At 51.2% G+C, this 19,914-nt stretch overlaps 5 protein-coding genes across 5 annotated transcripts; 3 read left to right on the top strand and 2 right to left on the bottom strand.

Moving 5' to 3' along the window:
- Positions 1-263: 263 nt before the first annotated feature.
- On the top strand, positions 264-1,921 carry BCR38DRAFT_334800 (pre-rRNA processing nucleolar protein-like protein Sik1; the record flags this gene model as incomplete). Its single annotated transcript, XM_040855347.1, has 3 exons — positions 264-433; positions 495-1,611; positions 1,664-1,921. 3 exons carry the CDS (start codon positions 264-266, stop codon positions 1,919-1,921), a joined length of 1,545 nt encoding a protein of 514 aa, XP_040718564.1.
- Positions 1,922-5,013: 3,092 nt separating this feature from the next.
- On the top strand, positions 5,014-6,335 carry BCR38DRAFT_406219 (uncharacterized protein; the record flags this gene model as incomplete). The annotated part of the gene is made up of 2 exons (XM_040858023.1): positions 5,014-5,373; positions 5,493-6,335. 2 exons carry the CDS (start codon positions 5,014-5,016, stop codon positions 6,333-6,335), a joined length of 1,203 nt encoding a protein of 400 aa, XP_040718563.1.
- A 2,803-nt stretch (positions 6,336-9,138) lies between these two features.
- Positions 9,139-10,943, bottom strand: BCR38DRAFT_335461 (uncharacterized protein; the record flags this gene model as incomplete). Its single annotated transcript, XM_040855387.1, has 6 exons — positions 9,139-9,632; positions 9,717-10,082; positions 10,143-10,215; positions 10,304-10,326; positions 10,389-10,658; positions 10,751-10,943. 6 exons carry the CDS (start codon positions 10,941-10,943, stop codon positions 9,139-9,141), a joined length of 1,419 nt encoding a protein of 472 aa, XP_040718562.1.
- A 2,391-nt stretch (positions 10,944-13,334) lies between these two features.
- On the top strand, positions 13,335-17,845 carry BCR38DRAFT_336291 (heme peroxidase; the record flags this gene model as incomplete). The annotated part of the gene is made up of 12 exons (XM_040855445.1): positions 13,335-13,819; positions 13,926-14,100; positions 14,181-14,289; positions 14,364-14,453; positions 14,514-15,375; positions 15,508-15,669; positions 15,724-15,832; positions 15,906-15,967; positions 16,030-16,506; positions 16,577-17,024; positions 17,188-17,415; positions 17,504-17,845. 12 exons carry the CDS (start codon positions 13,335-13,337, stop codon positions 17,843-17,845), a joined length of 3,549 nt encoding a protein of 1,182 aa, XP_040718561.1.
- A 710-nt stretch (positions 17,846-18,555) lies between these two features.
- BCR38DRAFT_521370 (endoplasmic reticulum-based factor for assembly of V-ATPase-domain-containing protein) lies at positions 18,556-19,763 on the bottom strand. Its single transcript, XM_040865190.1, has 2 exons — positions 19,287-19,763; positions 18,556-19,230 (listed from the first exon to the last, which is right to left on the bottom strand). The coding sequence occupies exons 1-2, from the start codon at positions 19,557-19,559 to the stop codon at positions 18,673-18,675; spliced, it is 831 nt and encodes a 276-aa protein (XP_040718560.1). The 5' UTR covers positions 19,560-19,763; the 3' UTR covers positions 18,556-18,672.
- Between the last annotated feature and the right edge of the window lie 151 nt (positions 19,764-19,914).

Genomic DNA, 19,914 nt, shown 5'->3' with positions numbered 1-19,914 from the left:
AGATTTCGCCACTGCCAAGGCCAGTTGCAAGGCCTACAAATTTTGATCTCAGCCACAGTCGCAGCTTTCTGCATTGTGGTCTCTGATCGTGGCTGAAAGTTGAGGTTCGCATGCCGCACGGATTAACCCCCACACCGAAAAGTTCGTTTGGTGGGGAGCTTGTCAAGAAAAATTTCTGGAGATTCAAATAGACAGAGCTTCCAAAGCAGCGGTTTTTGCGCGACAACACTCATACGACACATTGCGCACACACAACCGACACAATGGGCAAAATCGACTTTCTGCTGCATGAGTCAGCACTCGGCTATGCCATCTTCAAGGTGGTGCACCAGCAGGACACTGTTGGTCTGCACCTGAAGGAGGTGCAGCAAGCTGGTCAAGATCTTGCGAAATTCGGCAAGATGGTCCAATTGGTCAATTTTGCGCCCTGGAGGTGAGCTCAATTGCAGTTTTTGGTTCTTTCGTGCTCTCTGAATATTGACATAGTCGAATAGAAATGCTGCCGACGCGCTAGAGAACATTAATCTCATCTCGGAGGGCATCCTGCCCGACTATCTCAAGTCCGACCTCGAACTGAACCTGCCGCAAGCGAAGAAGAGCAAGATCGTGCTTGGCGTTGCCGACAAGAACCTGGCTGGATCCATCAAGGCCGAATTCCCCAGCGTCGAGTGTGAAACCGGCGACACATCCGAGGTTGTTGCCGATCTTCTGCGTGGTGTTCGACTGCACGCCGCCAAGCTGCTCAAGGGTCTCGAAGAGGGCGATGTTGAGCGGGCACAGCTTGGCCTGGGCCACGCCTACTCGCGAGGTAAGGTCAAGTTCAACGTCCACAAGAACGACAACCACATTATCAAGGCTATTGCGACACTCGACAACCTTGACAAGGGCATCAACTTGTTTTCGCAAAAGGTTCGTGAATGGTACGGATGGCACTTTCCCGAGCTCTATAGCATTGTATCGGACAACCTGGGTTACGCAAGAATGGCTCTGTACATCGGCGACAAGTCCAGCTTGTCCGAGGACAAACTTCACGAGCTGGCCGCGTTGGTTGGTGAGGACGAGGACAAGGCGTCTGAGATCATCAACAAGGCCAAGATCTCCATGGGACGCGAGATCTCCAGCGTCGACATGGACAACATCTCGTCATTTGCCGGTCGCGTCGTGAAGCTGGCCGAGTACCGTAAGACGTTATACAGCTATTTGGTCGACAAGATGGATATGGTAGCTCCTAACCTGGCCACTCTTATTGGAGAGGTCGTTGCTGCCCGCCTGATCCAGAAGGCTGGTTCACTCACGAATCTGTCAAAGTACCCTGCATCCACCCTTCAGATCCTCGGTGCCGAGAAGGCCCTCTTCAGAGCCCTGAAGACCAAGGGCAACACGCCCAAATTTGGTCTCATCTATCACAGCACGTATATCGGACGTGCCAACCCCAAGGACAAGGGCCGCATCTCCCGATACCTCGCCAATAAGTGCAGTATCGCCGCAAGAATTGACAACTTCGCCGAAAACCCGTCCAAGAAGTTCGGCGAGGCTCTTCGGTCACAAGTTGAGGACCGTCTAGAGTTCTACGCTACCGGCAAGAAGCCCAAGAAGAATGAAGACGCGATGGTGAGTGTATCTGTCCGCTTTTGTTACCTTTGCATGCTAACAATCCCGCCAGGCCAAGGCAATGGAGGATGTGCTTGCGGACGGCGGATCAATGGCCATTGACACTGATATGATCGACGACCCACTTCCCGCCACCGCTGTGACTGCTGCCACCGAGGAGAAGAAGTCCAAGAAAGTCAAGAAGGAGAAGAAGGACAAGAAGGAAAAGAAGCGCAAGCACAGCGATGTTGGCGTCGAAGAACCTGAAGCAGTAGACGGCGAAAAGAAGAAGAAAAAGAAGAAGAGACAATCTGAAGTCTCCGTTGCTTAGGAAGCCGATGATGATGAGGAGCCCGATGTCGAGACTGCACTGGATTCGGCACTGCTAGAGAAGGATCTCAGCGATGGTATGGCCATGGCCGCTCGTTCTCCTGTCAAGAAAGACAAGATGCGAAAGGTCAGCCATGTTATTGCGCCCGTCGAACCTGAACTGGTCCACCATGGGAAGAAGCACAAGAGCAAGAAGTGAAAGGTCGGTGATGTACTGGATGCTGACGAAACTGAGCCGGCCCCTAGTGGGAAGCAGAACAAGACGCAAAAAGTCAGCAACGTCAGTGGAGCTGCCGACCCTTGCCGTGGTTCACAGTGACAAGAAAAAAAAGCCGTCATCGGTTGAGGCGTCGTTTGGAATCTTGCTGGAATGCTCTCAGTGCAGACCTCAGCGCGGGCTCAATTCTGATTTACTCCTTGTTTGTGGGATGATGATATGCGGATTACGCAAGGCTCGGCGTTTTGGTAATGGCGGTTTTTGTACATTGATGGGCTCATACCCGTTGTTTCCTGCTTGCACTGTGACGTTCAACTTTATTTCGGCGAATAGGAGTAGCGAAATTGATCACTGTTAATAAATTTCGTCATGCACCCTTGGCCGGACATTGATGCAAGTAAAGCTGGGCCGTCTGCCAGCTGCACTGTTGACTTGATTGCTGATGTGGCAAATAGTACACTGTTGAGGAAAAACTGATTGTATGATACAGATCGACTTACATCCATGTCCACGCCTTCCAACGCTTCTGCGACGATCTCCTCATTATTGTTCACCACGTTCCCCATGGTGCCTTCTTACACCTCATTCATCTTATCTCCCCCTGCAGCTTGACCCATCTGATCCATATCCACGACGGCATCCCCGAGCTTCCCTTCCGCTCGACCTCGCGTCGATCGACGGGCTGAGGGTTGTCGACAAGTGAATTACGCCATGACGAGTAGTATTGCACGCCTTACCCAAGAAAACGGGCCTGATTATGAGCGCGGCCGACGGGATGGTGGGTGACGATGGGGTTCTTCATATAGTCGGGCTCCGCGTCGTGCTCCTACCCTAGGGATACCAAGTCCCTCATACGCTGAATGGGAGGGCTTCTACTGCTCTAGATAGATACCGGCTGTGTTTCTGATGCCAGGAACGGGAGTGTCTGGACGCCAAGGATAGTCTTGAAGTCTGGTGCCATGGGAGGATAGGGTGGGTTTGGGGCGCACCCATGTACTTGTGGTCGCAGGGAAGGCGTGCAGTGCAGTGTAGGACGTCTTGGTTGACACCGAACTGCTCCTAGGCGTGGTCGACCGATGCCGTAGGGGGTTGGAAACTCCTGATGGAATTCTGGTCCTCATTCCGTTCATATTTGATAGTGACGTCGCCAGGCGCTACATCAGGAGGTGCAAGGCTCTGTTGTTTGCTATCGCCTTGGTGTCGTATGTGGAGATGAAGTACTTGAGCCGAGTCGGCTTCGGGTGTGACATGAAGGCGCCGAGTTGGTTTGGATTGGTAACTCGGTCGGGGTAGGTGTCGTAGCCGCTGGTGGTGATAGCCATGTAACTACGGGGCGCATTAGTAGTGATGACCCATTCATGTTCGCAGTGTCACAAGCGAATTTATATCCACCTCGAGTGCATGCATCGAAACTCGATTACTCTGTTGCCGCACCGAACGGCACACGTGGCCTTCTATACCCAATGAGAAATCATCGACCTCTAACATCTCCAGTATGAAGAATTTCAATCGCGAGAAGGAATATGCGCAATTCTATTTACACAGCTAATGGCTATGAGCGCTCCTAAAATATGAACATAAATATAGGAATTTATCTGAAAGACTTCTGTGATAGTTGTGTCGTATTAATTGTAGACAGAATGCATCGATTCTCACATCGAGATAAGTTTCAGTCATAGATTTAAAGCAAGTACCAAGGCTTGATCCAGCCCAGACCATAGCAGAAAACCCAGCTGTTACCCGCGGGACATTTGCAGGCGAGTTTGGCTGAGTAAGGTAATAGAAGTAAGTCTCAAGACGAGGCTGTGTGCATCGGCGAGTACAAATTCCTACGAAGTGCCCGCGGTTAAACATCATCTAAGAACCATCAAGAGCGACGCAATTCTCGTCGGCATCCAAGCGCTTCTACATCATGTCGCAGATAGTTACTACTCTATAGAGACTGAAGGTTTAGAATGATTTCTATTATTAGACTCGGACGAAACAGGGTATACCTAGTCGACCAGACACCCTGTCCTTCCACCGCATGAAAATCCCACGCGCGGGTTAAGCACACTTCGGGCCTCTCCAAAGTCTATTTTGACGACTCTTAGACCTTATAACACCATTAAGATTTCGCTATCTAGATGGTATTAGTAAGTTCCGACCGGTCCGGCCCTTGTTGCAGTCTCCCATAACCAACCGGCAAGATAATGAGCCAATATAGACCAGTTTGAGCAACCACTCAGGTCGCCTCATAGCTCTTATGCCGAAATGCAGGTGTGGCTGGAGAAAAATAGACTCGAACCGGTCCGTTTTCGCCGCACCCATATCTTTGGGATCGGCTCGTCTCTTATTCAGCCCCGGACAGTCTGGGGCGCGCGCCGACGGTGTGTCTGGATTAGATGAGCTGGAGGTAGCATTGCTTTTCATCCAAAGTTCTGTATCCCAGTAAGTAGCCGCTGCCTGAACAGCAAATCACTACTAATCCGCCCAACATGGCGTGATGAAATGACCGTCATCATGCAGTGTCTTCATAGTAAAAAGAGTCTCGACTAGAGGCGGCTGAGTGACAAGCGCGTGAATTAGCGATCATATTTGGTTGATGGGGGGTTTAGTCGTGGATTCCTTCCAATTCATATCGATGCTATTTTCAGAACTCATCGCGTATTGGCAAAAGGCTACAAAATCAAGTTAGGCGAGCTTCACTAAGGCGGATATATAAAGCCCCGTCGTTCTCTTCGTATCTAACCCTCAGTCCAACATCTTCTATCAATCGCTGCTATAATTCCATCATTGAGCTTCACCTACAAGCACAAAGCATTACCTCTATCACACCATACAGGAATAGAACCCATTTTACGCATCTTCACTTTCAATAATCCAAAATAATCACCATGTCCACCAAATCCTTGCTCGTCGCTCTCGTCATGGGCTCAACTGCCTTCGCCATGCCTGCCCCAAGTGAAGCCAACGACGCCACAAAGCGAGCCATCTTCGCTGGGAAAGGGGGCGGTGTTGGCGGTCTTGAAAATGGGGGCTTAGACAGTATCATGTCGCAGTTCTGTGACGGTATAAAGGGGCTGGGAGTTGGGGGTGGCGGACAAGGCCAAGGGGGACAGGGACAGGGACAAGGCAGCCAGGGACAAGGCGGCCAGGGACAAGGTGGTCAGGGGCAAGGTGTGGGTGGGTTTGAGGGGATGTGTCAGCAGTACTTGGGAGGAAAGCAGGGTGGGGGACAGCAAGGCGGTGGACAAGTAAGCTCTTATTCTTTTCCGGATCTTGAGTCTCATGGCACATTACAAGCCTTGAATTATCCAAGCATTTTGAGTTTTGTTTCACACACCTGTGCTGACTGAATTATAGCAGGGAGGAGGTGCTGGTAAAGGAGGAGGTGCTGGCCAAGGAGATGCCGGTCAAGGGGGAGGTGCCGGTCAAGGGGGAGGCGCTGGCCAAGGAGGAGGTGCTGGTCAAGAAGGAGGTGTTGGTCAAGGAGGAGGTGCTGGTAAAGGAGGCGCTGGTCAAGGAGGAGGCGCTGGTCAAGAAGGGGGCGCTGGAAAAGGAGGAGGCGCTGGTCAAGAAGGGGGCGCTGGTCAAGGAGGTGTTAGTCAAGGAGGAGGCGCTGGCCAAGAAGGGGGAGCCGGTAAAGGAGGAGGCGCTGGCCAAGAAGGGGGAGCTGGTAAAGGAGGAGGCGCTGGTCAAGGAGGCGCTGGTCAAGAAGGGGGAGCTGGTAAAGGAGGAGGCGCTGGCCAAGAAGGGGGAGCTGGTAAAGGAGGAGGTGCTGGTCAAGGAGGAGGCGCTGGCCAAGAAGGGGGAGCTGGTAAAGGAGGAGCCGCTGGTCAAGGAGGTGCTGGTCAAGAAGGGGGAGCTGGTAAAGGAGGAGGCGCTGGCCAAGAAGGGGGAGCTGGTAAAGGAGGAGGTGCTGGTCAAGGAGGAGGCGCTGGCCAAGAAGGGGGAGCTGGTAAAGGAGGAGGCGCTGGTCAAGGAGGAGGCGCTGGCCAAGAAGGGGGAGCTGGTAAAGGAGGAGGCGCTGGTCAAGGAGGAGGCGCTGGCCAAGAAGGGGGAGCTGGTAAAGGAGGAGGCGCTGGTCAAGAAGGTGTCGGGGCGGGGGTTGGCGGTGCTGGAGAAGGTGGTGCTGAAGGAATCTGATATCATCAGTCTTCTGTTTACTATAATCTTCTCTCCACCCTGCCTTAAGTTTAACAAATCTCTTGCGTAGATCTGAGTTACACTAAGTGTGCCACTGATTGAAAGACTTGTAATCATGTGTTCTCTTGTGGAATGATGACTCGATGACTCAAGTCTCATAGTTCTTATAGCTAAACTTCACTTTGAGTTGAACCACATACGTAAGACTAGAGGAGAAGATGGTCGGATCATTTTGGACGTGAAAATGGAGCTCGTTTCATGCTGTGTTGATCGTCTTGGGGAAGGAGCCCAATACAGTCAATACTTTGAGATGACACACAAAAGCCGTCGCCAGCTCTTTGGGAGGATCTCGGTTGATGACGCAAATTTAGTTGTGGTTCCATACGACAAAGCTATAATTCGCTGGAGCAAGCAAATTAAGCGCAATGGACTATGAAAGACGGATATGGATAACCCAGAAGTTTATCAGTATGTCTCAGCTTGTCGGCCTACAGAATTTATCCCCATACATATGATCCAAAATATAGGCTCCCGAACAACAGTGTCTTTGAACCAACTGAGAGCTGATTAGCAGGTTGGCAATATGTCAAGTCAAACCAGCAAAGCACCCCAGTTTTCAATTTCGTCTCTTCTCCCAAACCGAAGAACTCGCAGAACCCCCCCCCCCCCAGAGATTCTAGGAATCCACTAGCATTTCCATCTGAAGGTCCTAGGTCTCTGACGGAGGAATAAGATACTGCTCGACATCGACAGGATTTCTCATGGTTGAATCCCCTAGTAATGTCTTGCAGCATGTCTCTATAATAAATTTGATGGACCTGACTAGTGTCCCCTCGCATGAGCCCGACGAGCAAGATGTGGATGACTGGCCGGAGGAGGACGTGACGGACGATTAATCGAACAACTCGGCGCCCTTCGCATTTCTTCATGACGTCAGAGGTTCGGACGGGGCAGATACCAACCCCAACGACTCTTGTTAGTATTCACCGCTATCGCCACGGTCACAGAAGTCCTGCGAACTGTCTCGGATCTCAGAGCCAACATGATTGACGAATACCGTGAATGGATGGGAGCTGAAGAGTATGTCTCCCGTGTATAAAACCCAAGTAGCGCACCTGGCATGTTACGAGGGATAGTACCGCAAACGAGAATCAATGCATGTTCAATAAGTACACCAGTCGTGACGACGAGCAGAAATAACCCCTGATTGCTGTACCGCTGGTTTCAGGGCGACGTCATCTCGCCGCCACTGGATGCGTTGGTCCAGCGTTCAATCAGCTAATCTCCTCTGCATGCTTTCATCTTTGTAACCAGCTTAGAGTCCAATAAAGGTCCCTTGGTTAGATGCAGGAATGTAAATTCGTGTTATCCACGCTAACAGCTGGTGCCTGGGTCATCTGCAGCGTTTATTGAACCTGAAAGTCTTGATATAGGACGGCCGTACCACTTACACCACGGTGACAGGACAGCGAGCAAACACTACGCGCCCATCACCGACTATTACAGCTTGGCCCATGCTCTGACAGAACCGCCGTTTCCTCCTGACAGAAACAGGGACACTCTGGGGCTCAAATAAATATTCCCCCTGGAATGACCCCCCAAACCCGACAGAGATTTACTTGAAGAATGTTGCAGAATATGTTTTTTGCTGGATTGGCGAATCGGGACAATGCAAATATACGCCGCTTCATCGATGAGATATGGATGGCAATATCGCATCCTGTACGACCTCAGAGACGCCATCAATAGCGCGGGGGAGAAAAGGCCGAATACTCCATCCGGGTCGACACCTTTGGCGATAAGCGGACGGTGGTGAAACGCCGCGCCCGTACAAACCACCCGCCGGATGATACAACGAGTATTTATGGATCCGGAGATTATCTTGGCTTGATCTGATTTTTAAAATCAGATGGTGGGTTTGTCCCTGAACCGCTTATCGGAACAGTTCAGGGGGTATTCAAGCTATCATCGACACCATTCGTGATCCCTCCATGAATGTCTTTGACATCGCATCCAGACTGAATATTAATGAGACCTTCACATAAAGGTTGCGGGAAAGCTGGAACTCTTAAACTGCGCATTGGACATTCACGATGACCAGCTATTGGAATGGGATGACATAGTCCTTCCTTCATTCCCTGATGCACAGTGGCAGCAGTGGTTTCCTAAAGGGCAATAGGGATGAGTAAAATCGTGGGCATGAATTAAGACTGTTAGAAGTAATGTTATTACGAATATGAAGTATTTCTAAACGGTAACATCCTTGTCACTAAATATTTTTGATTAAAACCAGCCTATATAGCTTCTACGTAAATCAAATAATTGTAGGACTAGCAGCTTTTACGGTATAAGAGAGAATAATCACACTATCATTAATATTAGTTGAAGAGCGACAGTGGAATTCTATAATGAAGTTTTTCGGATAAAAGACTAACTATAAATAACTTATCGCCTTCGACAGTAGCTCCAAGCTGTTACAGTGTTTAGAGAAATAAGCAAGCAGTCGATAGAATATACACAATACTAATTCTAAAGCGTCTAATGAGCTACCCGAGTATTGCGATTTGGTAGAGGCTAGCACAGGCTGTCTTAGTCTATTACTCCCGTTTCTCAAGTCTAAGTGCCCGGACAGAGGTAGGTTTCAAGTTGTACAAGACGGAATGAGTCAATACTACGAGTTTTCAGATGGATAATAAAAAATACTGTGCAGGTGAATATGAGACCGAAGTCTCGAGGATAACATAACAGCTTCCTGACGTATCAATTTGCTTGAACTTACACTATAACCGCCGGTAACAACATCCATTCTCCCAGCTCATCCCATCCAAACCCAGCCACACAATCTACTCCAGCATGGTAAAAACTTTGAGCACTCACTCCTCACTAGGCATCTTAGACTTGGCGACATTCTTCCACCACTTAAACCGCTCCTTAACATTAATCCACGATAACAGCCCCGCAAATCCCAAACCCTTCCCCCCACCGGTCCTCGGCTTCGCGATCTTGCCCCGGGCAACATAATCATTCACCGATGCATGGATCTCGGCGTTGGCGGGGATGTCGCGCGCTCTTCCCAGGTTGGGGTACCGGCGCAGAACCCACTTGCCGTCCTCGAGCTCGTGCCGCGTGAAGATAGGAAGGATTTCGATGATCCACCAGAAAAGCGTCTTAACAACGCTGGAACCGGCCCCGATAGTGAGGGAGTGGTGGGGCGTTTCGGCGGGTCGGAATTTGGGCATTATGAGCCAGCCCAGTGCCCAGATGATCCAGCCGAAGATGTTGCTGGGTCTGTAGTCTTTGGTTTCCCGGTGGCCGAGGAATTTTTCATAGTTGCGGCGGAATGTGAGCTTGACAGGGGTATCGGGGACTGATGGGGATGAGGTCAATGACTAGGTCCAGAGCGTGTTGAGTTGACTTCAGTCAGAGTTAGCAGCACTAGGTGTATACTTACTATTCTGCACCTCTTCGAGCATCCACTGCAACGGCTTGTCCGACAACAAGCCCATCTCTCCCACCTCGATGGACCACCCACCCCCAACATCGGAGTGATCGCCTGCAAACCAGAGCTCTTTGAGCGTCTTGTTGTGTTCATCGCGGAAATCGGGGTCGGTCAAGAACAGCGCGGGCTTGAACTTGACGCGCTGCTCGTGGATTGACACAGCGTGGCGGATGTGCCGGGCTGGGGCTGAGGCCAGATAAGGGCTTGTTATGCGGAACAAGGGGACCTCGAACTGTCCCACTGAGTTGACGCAGTCGAAGAGCCCTAGGAAGTGCACCAGTACGCCTGAACGGCAGAAGGTGTGCGAGAATTTCTTCACTGGGAGATCAGGTCAGCTGATATCAGGCTTGTTGGAGGGAGATGGGGTACGTGGCGTACTGTATGATAGGAGGTGCTTTTGCTCCTTGGTATTCTTCACGGGGTTCTTCTCACATCTTTGGTATGCGCTGTACTGCACCTCTGAACTCAGAAATTACTCGTCGAGGTCATATTTGAAAGAAGAAAAGGGGGTTTCCTAATTGTGCAAACAAAGTACTTACCGTTTCCCACGCAAAGTGTATCACTGCAAACACCCGAATCAGTCATCAGCTTCAGAGTAAGGGTTTAGACTTGACATCAACTCACTCTCCTCGTTTCCCTGGGACAGCAACCCCAAGTCATGAATCATCTCGGCCAGGAACCGTGCCGTATAGGCACCACGCGAGAAGCCAAAGATATACAGCTGGTCCCCTTCGCAATAATGCTTCATAAGAAACTTATAGCCCGCAAGCAAGTGGTCGACGAACGAAGTCCCGATCGCCTGGTCCACAGCTGAGACGATGGACGCTCTGAAGCCGCCTGCCAGAGTGGATGCCGATGAGAGCGAGCCGTCTTTACCGTATGTACCGATGCCGGCTGGTGGTTGGTAATGCACTGGTTAGAGAGAGCCAAGTCCAAAGAGAGAGAAGAGGGGTTTTAAGAGGTGATGGTGAGAAGAGTGTACACACGCTGGTAGTAATGGAACTGATTTGGATCTTGCCGGTCCATCATTCGGTACAGCTTGACAATATTCGTGTCCGATTCGGTGCCCGTGAATTTGTTGCCCGTGCCGTCGAAGCACATGATGACCCGTCTTTGCTTGCCGGAAGCGGACGACGGGACGCCGTTCGTCTGAGCGGCGGCATGTTCGTTGTGAGACATGACTACACTGGGTGAGATCTGTACACCAGCTTGACGTCTTTGGAGAGTGAACTTGTTGGCTGGGGTAGAAAGGGTTGACTGAACAGATATTGACAGCCATATAAGTTAATGCCAGGAGGGAAAGAGCAATCGGGGGATCGATTTAGTCGGTCGTTTATAAGTGGTCATTCCCTGACCTAGTTTCTTAGAATGAACGATTCACGAGCCCTTCTGAAATGTGATGGTTCTAAGACAGCAAGGTAAGTTCCCGGCAACATTTCCTTCGATCTACTCGCTTTCCCCAAACTGGATAGTTGAGTACGACGTATAGGCGGCACCTAAGTGATGATGTCATATCTCGTCTCCAATGAGTGCCCAGACACTGTAGCTCAGCATTTACAGAGTTCCGAGTCGATTCCACAAACAACTCGTGAGGGCACTACTTCCCCTCCGTCAACGTCCCAATTGGTCCTCTCCAGGTATCGAACCCCAATCACGCAACACCAACATACACGCTACAGCCTGTTATGCAGACATTATTGGTTTGGAGACTCATGTACTGTTACCACCACCGGCAATCATCGAAGCTGGTTTCTTCAAGCTCGGTACATTCTGGTATTACTAACACAGTGATGTAAACGGATGCCGCGGACGGCCACGCACTGTTATAAACGAAGGATCATTCATGAACGAGTGTTTGGTATATTCCACGACGGGGTGTACCTAAGGTTAGATAAACTGCGAATGTGACCTTGAGGGACAATCAAGGGCCCTCCAACAAGCCATTCAACGAACATACTTTATTGAAGCCTTCTGAGGCCGATTGCGAAGGTTTCGCCGCATAAGCACGACCTTGACACAAACGCGGGGTGTCTCTCATTTAGCGCGCCGCAGTGAGACTTTATCCAACGGCCTCATAGAATGTAATGCAGACAACCACACTTCCAACACGCGCCGGGGCCATAGCTGTCGGCTGCCAAGACACGGCAGCTCTGGCTTCTCGTAGACGACTTCTGAGTGGCTGGCATCATGCTCGGTTTGTCTTTGGGAAGACAACTATTTGTTTACTGAGACTCTGTGTGCCGAATCCGGTGTTATGTGAGCTCGCAATGCTGGGTAACGTTGTATGAGGTGTCCCCCGGCCTGTTGGGGAACGAAACTATACTCCAATAGCTTAGCTACTTGTCCATGTCTGTGCGACATCAAGTTGATATTCTTTTGGGGGTCAGTGATGCAAGCGCACTCATCTGGAAACAATAGTCTCCCACGCGTATCAATTATTTGACCAACAATTACAGTGAATCTGATTGGCTCAGGGAAGTTGCACCAGCCAATGTGGTGCAAATCGACGCGCGAAATTCCCAGTTGCCTTACAGATGTGCAAGACACTTATGCTAGAAAATGCAGTATGCACTTGCACCGGCAAGGGCCGTGTGTGGTCGTCCTGAGCACGGACTTGTAGTATAAATGACCGGGCTGGCCTACTAGCCTATAGCGTAGATAGCCAGCCGAGGTGTTGCAAACCAACCCTATCGATATTCGAAGAGCAGAATTCTACATGAAGCATTCACGGTGTTTTCGCATGTATCGGCTCGGGATGCAGAGCCAGCGAGGTTTCCGTTTCAGTTGGCACGACAGTCTTCTGCGAACATCGATGCGTTTTGGAACCGTCTCAAGTAGCGCACAATTTCGTGGGGGTTGGCAGTCGATAATCGGATCCCGGGTAGTACATAGCATACCAGATCATCTGAGACACAAATAGCCAGGGCCAAATAGCACAACTCAATCGTATCTACTCTCTGTTTTGTATCCCACCGGGCACAGGTACGAGGTATGACAGTAAGACCTCGATCCTCATCGTGTACGCCACGCGATAGAATTGAACTGGTCTGAATAAACTTACATCGAGATCGTCCTCGGCGGTACGCTGGCGTGAAATTACGTGTTAGGCACATTTTCTACGGGTAAGGGCATACAATGGTATGGCTGGCTCAACACAACGTCTTGAATGCGTAATACAATGGCTCACAGCCGTACCAACGACCGCTGGGACCGACAAGGATCGACGGTAAAGCACAACAATATGCGGATACGCGAATAAATGCGAGGATATGTCGTGTTGTTTCCGGATGGTGCCTCGACGACAGGAACCTGCCGACTATCTGCTTGTGAGGCAAAAGGGGAAAGGCAACGATGTAAAGGGGTTTGTAGTCGGTACACCATTCAAATAAATCTGCGAGTAGGGACAATACATTGTTTTAAAAGGGCAGCCTTTCGAACGGAAAAGTTGGAATGAGAAATACCCTAACACCCTTGTTTCCACCCGGATCAAGTTGATAAAGACGAATCTCAAGGAGAGCCTCTTATACAAGCTTTGCAACGGTTGCTCTTTTGACCCAACAAGCCAGCACTATGCTCACGTATAACGTCGCCAAAAAGCTTCTTGATAACACAGAGCAGGCTAAACCAAACTCCAGTGCCAATGCCAATGACAATGCTGAGAGTAACGACAATGCCAGCACCAATACCAACCCTCTCGCAAACTTGAATCCCCTCGACAAGGCTAATCCTCTGGCCAAAATTAACCCCCTGGCAAATGACACTCCCCTTGCCAAACTCAACCCCCTGGCAAATGACAATCCCCTCGCCAAAGTCAATCCTCTCGCAAACGGCAACCCAGTTGCCAAACTCAACCCCCTCAACAACATTACCAATGGCGGGGCTACGAATGGCCAAACGGCTACTCCGTATGAGGCAGGCGAGTCCTTCGGGGATTTCCAGGCTGCATCCACGGGCCTGCTGAATGACCTGACATCGACGGGGCTCGGAGGAATTTTCGAAGCGGCGCAAGCTTTGCTCACGACGCTTGAGGAGAAGAACAAAGCAGAAGATGACAAGTTAATGACGGTGCGATACTTTCCCGAACTTCCCCTACTTCGCCTTTTGGCCCAGCCTTGTAATGATCTGGAGTATGACTATGAGAACAGGCTGCTAATTCATAAGGAACATGCAGATGGAAAAGTTGATGGCCTTCATGACCAAGATGCCGAGAACATCCAAGACACGTCATGAGTTGTCGATGAAGACGATTGACAAGCTCTGGAACAGCATGCAGCACCCTCCCCTGAGCTACCTGGGGGACAAGTACAAGTACCGAACGCCGGATGGATCATACAACGTAAGTGAACCGCCCGCCTATTCAACAAGTTTGAAGCGCTTCTCTAAGACTTGAACTGACCGCGAGTTCAACCCTGAAAGAATGTTCTCAACCCAAGCCTCGGACAAGCCGGCACCCCATACGCAAAGACGGTGAGGAGTGAGAAGAAACTAGCGGGAGTAAAGCCAGATGCCGGGATGTTGTTCGACCGTGAGCGTCTACTTGAGTGCCCTGAGCAGCTAAATATTGAGCGGATTTACTGATCTTTGGGTATTGTGTGTCAGTTCTCCTGGACCGAGACATGGGAGAATTCAAGGAAAACCCCGCCGGTCTCTCCTCAATGCTGTTTTACCACGCCACCATCATAATCCACGGTAAGTCCATCCTCATATCCTCCTTCACCAATCCGACCAAAATACTAACACATTCCACAGACATCTTCCGCACGAGCCGCATCGACCATAACATCTCGGAAACAAGCTCCTACGTCGATCTCGCCCCCCTCTATGGCTCCAGCCTCAAAGACCAACAAAAGATCCGCACGATGTCCCGCGGCCTCCTCAAACCCGACACCTTCCACGAGAAGCGTCTTCTGGGCCAGCCACCCGGTGTCAACGTCCTCCTAGTGCTCTACAGCCGCTTTCACAACTACGTCGCCGAGATGCTGCTCCAGATCAACGAAGACGGCAAGTTCGCACTCGGCCCCTACGACACCGACGAGGAGAAAACCAAGGCCATCTTGAAGCAAGACAATGACCTGTTCCAGACGGCTCGGCTTGTGGTGGGCGGGCTGTACGGTAATATCGCGCTGCACGATTATTTAAGGGGGTTGACGAATACGCACGCCACGACGTCGGACTGGACGCTGGATCCCCGTCTCGTGGGAACCACGTACTTCGACCACGACGGCGTGCCCCGCGGCGTCGGGAACCAAGTCTCCATCGAGTTCAACCTGCTATACCGATTCCACTCTGCCATTTCGCAGCGGGATGAGAAATGGCTTATTGACTTCTTCAACAATGATGTGTTCCCGGGCAACACAAAGCCATTGCATGAGTTGGATCCGCGCGAATTCATGGACGGATTGTTTCGGTTTGAAGCTTCAATTCCCCTTGATCCGGAGAAGAGGGAGTTTGGCGGGTTAAAGAGGGGGGAGGATGGCAAGTTTAGAGATGAGGATTTGGTGAGGATTCTGAAGGAGAGTATCGAGGACCCTGCTGGGGCGTTTGGAGCGAGGACTATTCCCAAGGCGTTGAGGATGGTGGAGGTCTTGGGGATTTTGCAGGCGAGGAAGTGGTGAGTGACCCCTTTTTCTTTCTTTCTTTTCTTTTTTACTTCTCTCCTCAAGCTCCCACCCCCGCTCCTCGGCTTTCTCCTTTCCTTCTTCTTCTTCTTTTCTTTTGGACATTGCGACTAAATCGTTATTAGGGGTTGTGCATCACTCAATGAGACGCGAGACTTCTTCAAGCTCAAGCGCCACCAGACGTTCGAGGATGTCAATCCGGACCCGGAGATTGCTGGCATTCTGCGGAACTTGTATACACACCCGGACATGGTTGAGATGTACCCGGGCATGTTTATCGAGGCCGCGTTCGTAACCCTGTATAGACATCCTTCACGGAGGTCATACTGACCATCGAGTAGGAAACCTGCCATGAATCCCGGATCGGGAGTCTGTCTCCCGTACACAGCTAGCCGGGCCGTTTTCTCCGACGCCGTGACTCTGGTTCGGTCCGACCGCTTCCTAACTCTTGTAAGTGCCTTCATGTTTCAGTTTCTCTCGTTCACCAGAATGAACCGCTGGACATGAACTGAACGTAGAACAGGACTTCACGGTCGATACCTTGACCAACTGGGGCTTGGCCGAAGTGACCCAAGACTATGACACGTGAGATTCACTTTCCACTCTCTCTTCGGAATCACGATCTAACCATGTTCATGTACCCACAGTCTCGGCGGCTCCATGTACTATAAATTAATCCAACGTACCGTGCCCGGCTGGTTCCCCTACAACTCCCTACACGTAATGCAACCGCTCTTCACCCGTGCCCGCAACGAGCAAATCGCCCGCAGCAACGGCACCATTGACCTCTACACTCTCGACGATCCCGCTCCACCACGCCGCCGCGTCATCCTCACCAAGTACGACACCGTCATGAAGGTTTTGACGGACTCGACCACGTTCCGGACCCCCTGGACACCTGGGATCCGGGCCGCAGTGCCCGACCGCGACTTGACTGCGTTTATGGTCTTTGGCGACGGGGAGGCGAATGTGGCGAGTCGAAAGACGCTGGCGAATATTATGAGGCGGTGTGGGGACGTGGTTGAGTTGACCACGGGGTTTGTGAAGGAGTTTGGGGCCGAGTGCTTGAAGGCGGCAACATTTCATATGACCAAGACGTTGGATCAGGTTGATATTATCAGAGAGTAAGTTTACAACAATCCGTACTTGTTCGACGGCTGTTGATGATAATAATGGCTGACACGAAAATAACAGCGTCGCTATACCCGTCAACGCCCGTTTAGTGGCCGACATGTACTGCCTCGACCTGATCACGGATGAGAACCCCTCGGGCACTATATCGAACAGTGAGATGTACAAGCTACTAATGGACCTACGCGTATGGTCCTTCTTGAACGTCGACGAGGCCCTGAAATGGAATCGTCGCCGCTGGGCCCAACAGGCGGCCGCCAAGCTGACTCGCACCACGACGCAGCTTTCGAGTACCGTGCTGCACGAGCAAAATTGTCTGTTCGGCGCCCTGAACCCGCATCTGTTTGGGTTGCATGTCGATCGGCCCAATAAGACTAAGCCGGGGTCTATGCGTGAGTACGGTCGTAGATTCGTGACGGAGCTGGTGCAGACGGCGGGAAAGACGCCCGAGGAGACGGTGGATTTGCAGTGGTTGATGGCGTATGGGGGGATAGGGGGGCCGGTGACGCAGGTGAGGTTATTCAGACGACCCAAACCCAAACCCAGACCCGACCCAGACCAGCCAGTGCTGTTCTCTGTTTTCCAAAAACTGTTTCTCAGCATGACCATCTCCTTTCTACTCCCTTTTATTGTTATCCCAAACGTACTGACAGTCTCGACTTTGTTGCTTGCAGTTCGCACAAGTCCTCGAATTCTTCTTCCGCCCCGAAAACCAAGTCCACTGGGTCCGCCTGCAAGACCTCGCCGCCTCCAAGGACCCCAGCTCCGACGCCACCATCCGCAGCTACGTGCTCGAGGCCTGGCGTCACGTCGGGCGCGGCAAGGTTCTCCGCGTTTGCGCCAAGCCCACCACCATCAACGACCAGAAGTTCGAGCCGGGGGATGCGGTCGTTTCTCTGCTCGTACGTCCACGTCTAACTCCCCTCCAAGCTTCTTCATGTTACTGTGAGTTGTAGTTGTTATGGCGCTAATTTTATTGTGATATATTAGGGTGAGGCACTCCGCGACCCCACCGCCGAACCCATAAGCGACCCAGAGGCTTTCCTCCCCGGACGGCCTAAAGAGGCATATCGGTTCTACTTTGCTGGTCAGCACACGTGCTTGGGTGATACCATCTCCACTGCTTACAGCACGGCTTTGATTCGTCTTGTGGCCGGTTTGAAGGAATTGCGTCCCGCGCCTGGAGAGATGGGAGAGCTCAAGTCCATTTTTGTTGGCGGGGACCAGATGTATCTAAGTGAGAACTGGGCGTACTTGACGTCTGATCCGACTAGTATGTTTTCTTTGACCCTTTTCCGTTTTTCTTCGTCTTTTCCCCTTTCTTACTTTTAAACATTCGTATTGAGTCTTTATCTCTCCGCAAGCAATCTGGTACTGACATCGGTGCTACAGCCTGGAAACTGCACTACAGCGGCAAAGGAAAAGGAGTATACCAACCGCCCGCCACGGCGCCGCTCACGGGAAGGGCCCTGGAGGAAGCTATCCAGGACTGGGCCAGGGAACACATGAAGGCCAAGCGGAAAGCGGCGGAAGATGGGACATTTGAGACCAATACCATTTGACACGTCTTTGGCTGTGAGGCGATGAAATTGCAGGTTCAAGTCAAAACAAGTTGAAAGAAGTACATGGCTTGATAACAATACTAGTCTAGCAGAGTTAGAAGGAAGTAGCTAATCTGGCACCGTTTGTTTCATGATTGAATAGTGGTCTGTGACAAGATAGCAAGCCCGTAGGGTAGGTGAGGGCAAAGCCTGGTACAATGAAATATCGGATGCAACTGATAACTCGATGAACTGAAACATGCCAAAGTAGACGTGGGTGGATCCATGCGTCCTCAACAGCTGTGGCATTATATGTATGGGCCTAGATAGTTAGTTGGAAGTAGTGACAAGCTTTCAGCGGCGTCCAGAGCCCGAGGTTTCAACCGCCATGTTGTTTGATGGAACCCGTGAAAGCCTTTTTCGACGCGCTCGCTTTATATAACCAGAGACATGATTTTTGAACAGCGAAAGCATAGTGTTGTGGGCCATGTCGAAGCTGTTTCCTCCAAAATTCAACTCGTATGTTGGTGTATAAATAGTTGCTTATCATAGTAACTACCGCTTATTGGAAAGAGAAGCCTTGTACTATATTGAGCGCGGTTCCCTAACTCAAATATGTCAAGTCGATCCGGCCACCCTCTTCCGCAAAGTCATATCGGCTTCTGAATCCTTCGGCTTTATCAACACAAGCTCGTAGCCCTCTTTCACGTCCTTACCCTGGTCCTCACCCACAACCCAAGTCTTCGTGATCTCCCTAACTTCCTTCCGACCCTGCTCCTTCTTATCACCCTGCTCCATGCGCCACGAGTAGGCAGAATAAACCGTCACCTCGGCAATAGCTACCACCAAGCTCCCCCCCAGAGTGAGGAACAGCCGTGCAGGCGTGCTCCACCACCTGGCCAAGATCCAGATAGCGGCCGCACACCCAAAGATGCTGACAAGGAAGTTGATGATCAGCGTGACTTGTTGCTGTATGTCGCCCTGATCGATGCTGTCTTCCCCAAGATCGGATGGCCTGGATGGCTTGTTGACTTCGGCGAAGGAATGGGCCATCGGTGCGGTCGGGAATCGCTGGACGAAAGTCTCGCGGTCGGGACCGGCTCGCAGCATACGTTCATAGGAGCGCTCCTCTTCATCGCGGCGGAGACGTGCCATGAGAGTTTTGTACTCTTCCGTCTGCACGGGGTAATGTTAGCAGCGAGTCTAGTAGGCAACTGATGAGGTGGACGTACAGGCTCTGTTTTTGGAGGCGGAGGTGGGATGTAGACTGTCGCACCACGGAGAAGTCCCTCTAATGTGTACTCGGTATGTCCTTTGGCTTTCATCTCTTTCCAAATATCCATAATCTGTCCATGCCCAATGGGATTGCCGACGGCTGGTTCTGATAGAGACAGCTCGTTTGCGACGTCTGCATCTCGCGCTTCTTCTTTGGTCCCTGGTGGGCTGGTTTCATCCAACTTCAGCAATGCCTCCACAATGGAGACTGTCATGGTGAGGAGCACCATGTTGCGGCTGGATCATTGTTGTGAAGAGTATTGCGTCGCAACTCCAGTGCGCCGAAACATTGAGGTTGTTGCCTGCAACTTGAAGGTTCGAGGTTCCAAAGTAGATGCATCCTTGTCCAAGCTCGGTCACCTCAGCCACAAGTCGGCTTAAGCACACTAAGATCGTCCGCTAGGTGAAGCCACAACAATAATAGTCTATGACAGGGGTCAGGCGAGGGAAGCTGCGACGAATCATTATCAACGCCGTGATATTTTTTCGAGATGTAAGCAGTCAGCTCCTCGTGGCACGATTCCGGGTTGGACAGCAATTGCCCTTGACGTCACCGACTCTATTACCCCTCAAAACTTCTGATGC

The sequence above is a fragment of the Pseudomassariella vexata genome (genome assembly GCF_002105095.1).
Source record: "Pseudomassariella vexata strain CBS 129021 chromosome Unknown BCR38scaffold_3, whole genome shotgun sequence".
Lineage (NCBI taxonomy): Eukaryota > Fungi > Ascomycota > Sordariomycetes > Amphisphaeriales > Pseudomassariaceae > Pseudomassariella > Pseudomassariella vexata.
Note: the sequence above shows the minus strand (reverse complement) of the source record. Positions and strands in the feature narration are given on the sequence as shown.

Excerpts from the sequence above, each read along its gene's own strand:
- BCR38DRAFT_521370 (XM_040865190.1), bottom strand. The coding sequence starts at position 19,559 with ATGGTGCTCCTCACCATGACAGTCTCCATTGTGGAGGCATTGCTGAAG. Across the intron at positions 19,231-19,286 it reads CGCCTCCAAAAACAGAGCCT|ACGGAAGAGTACAAAACTCT; the intron begins GTACGTCCACCT and ends TACCCCGTGCAG.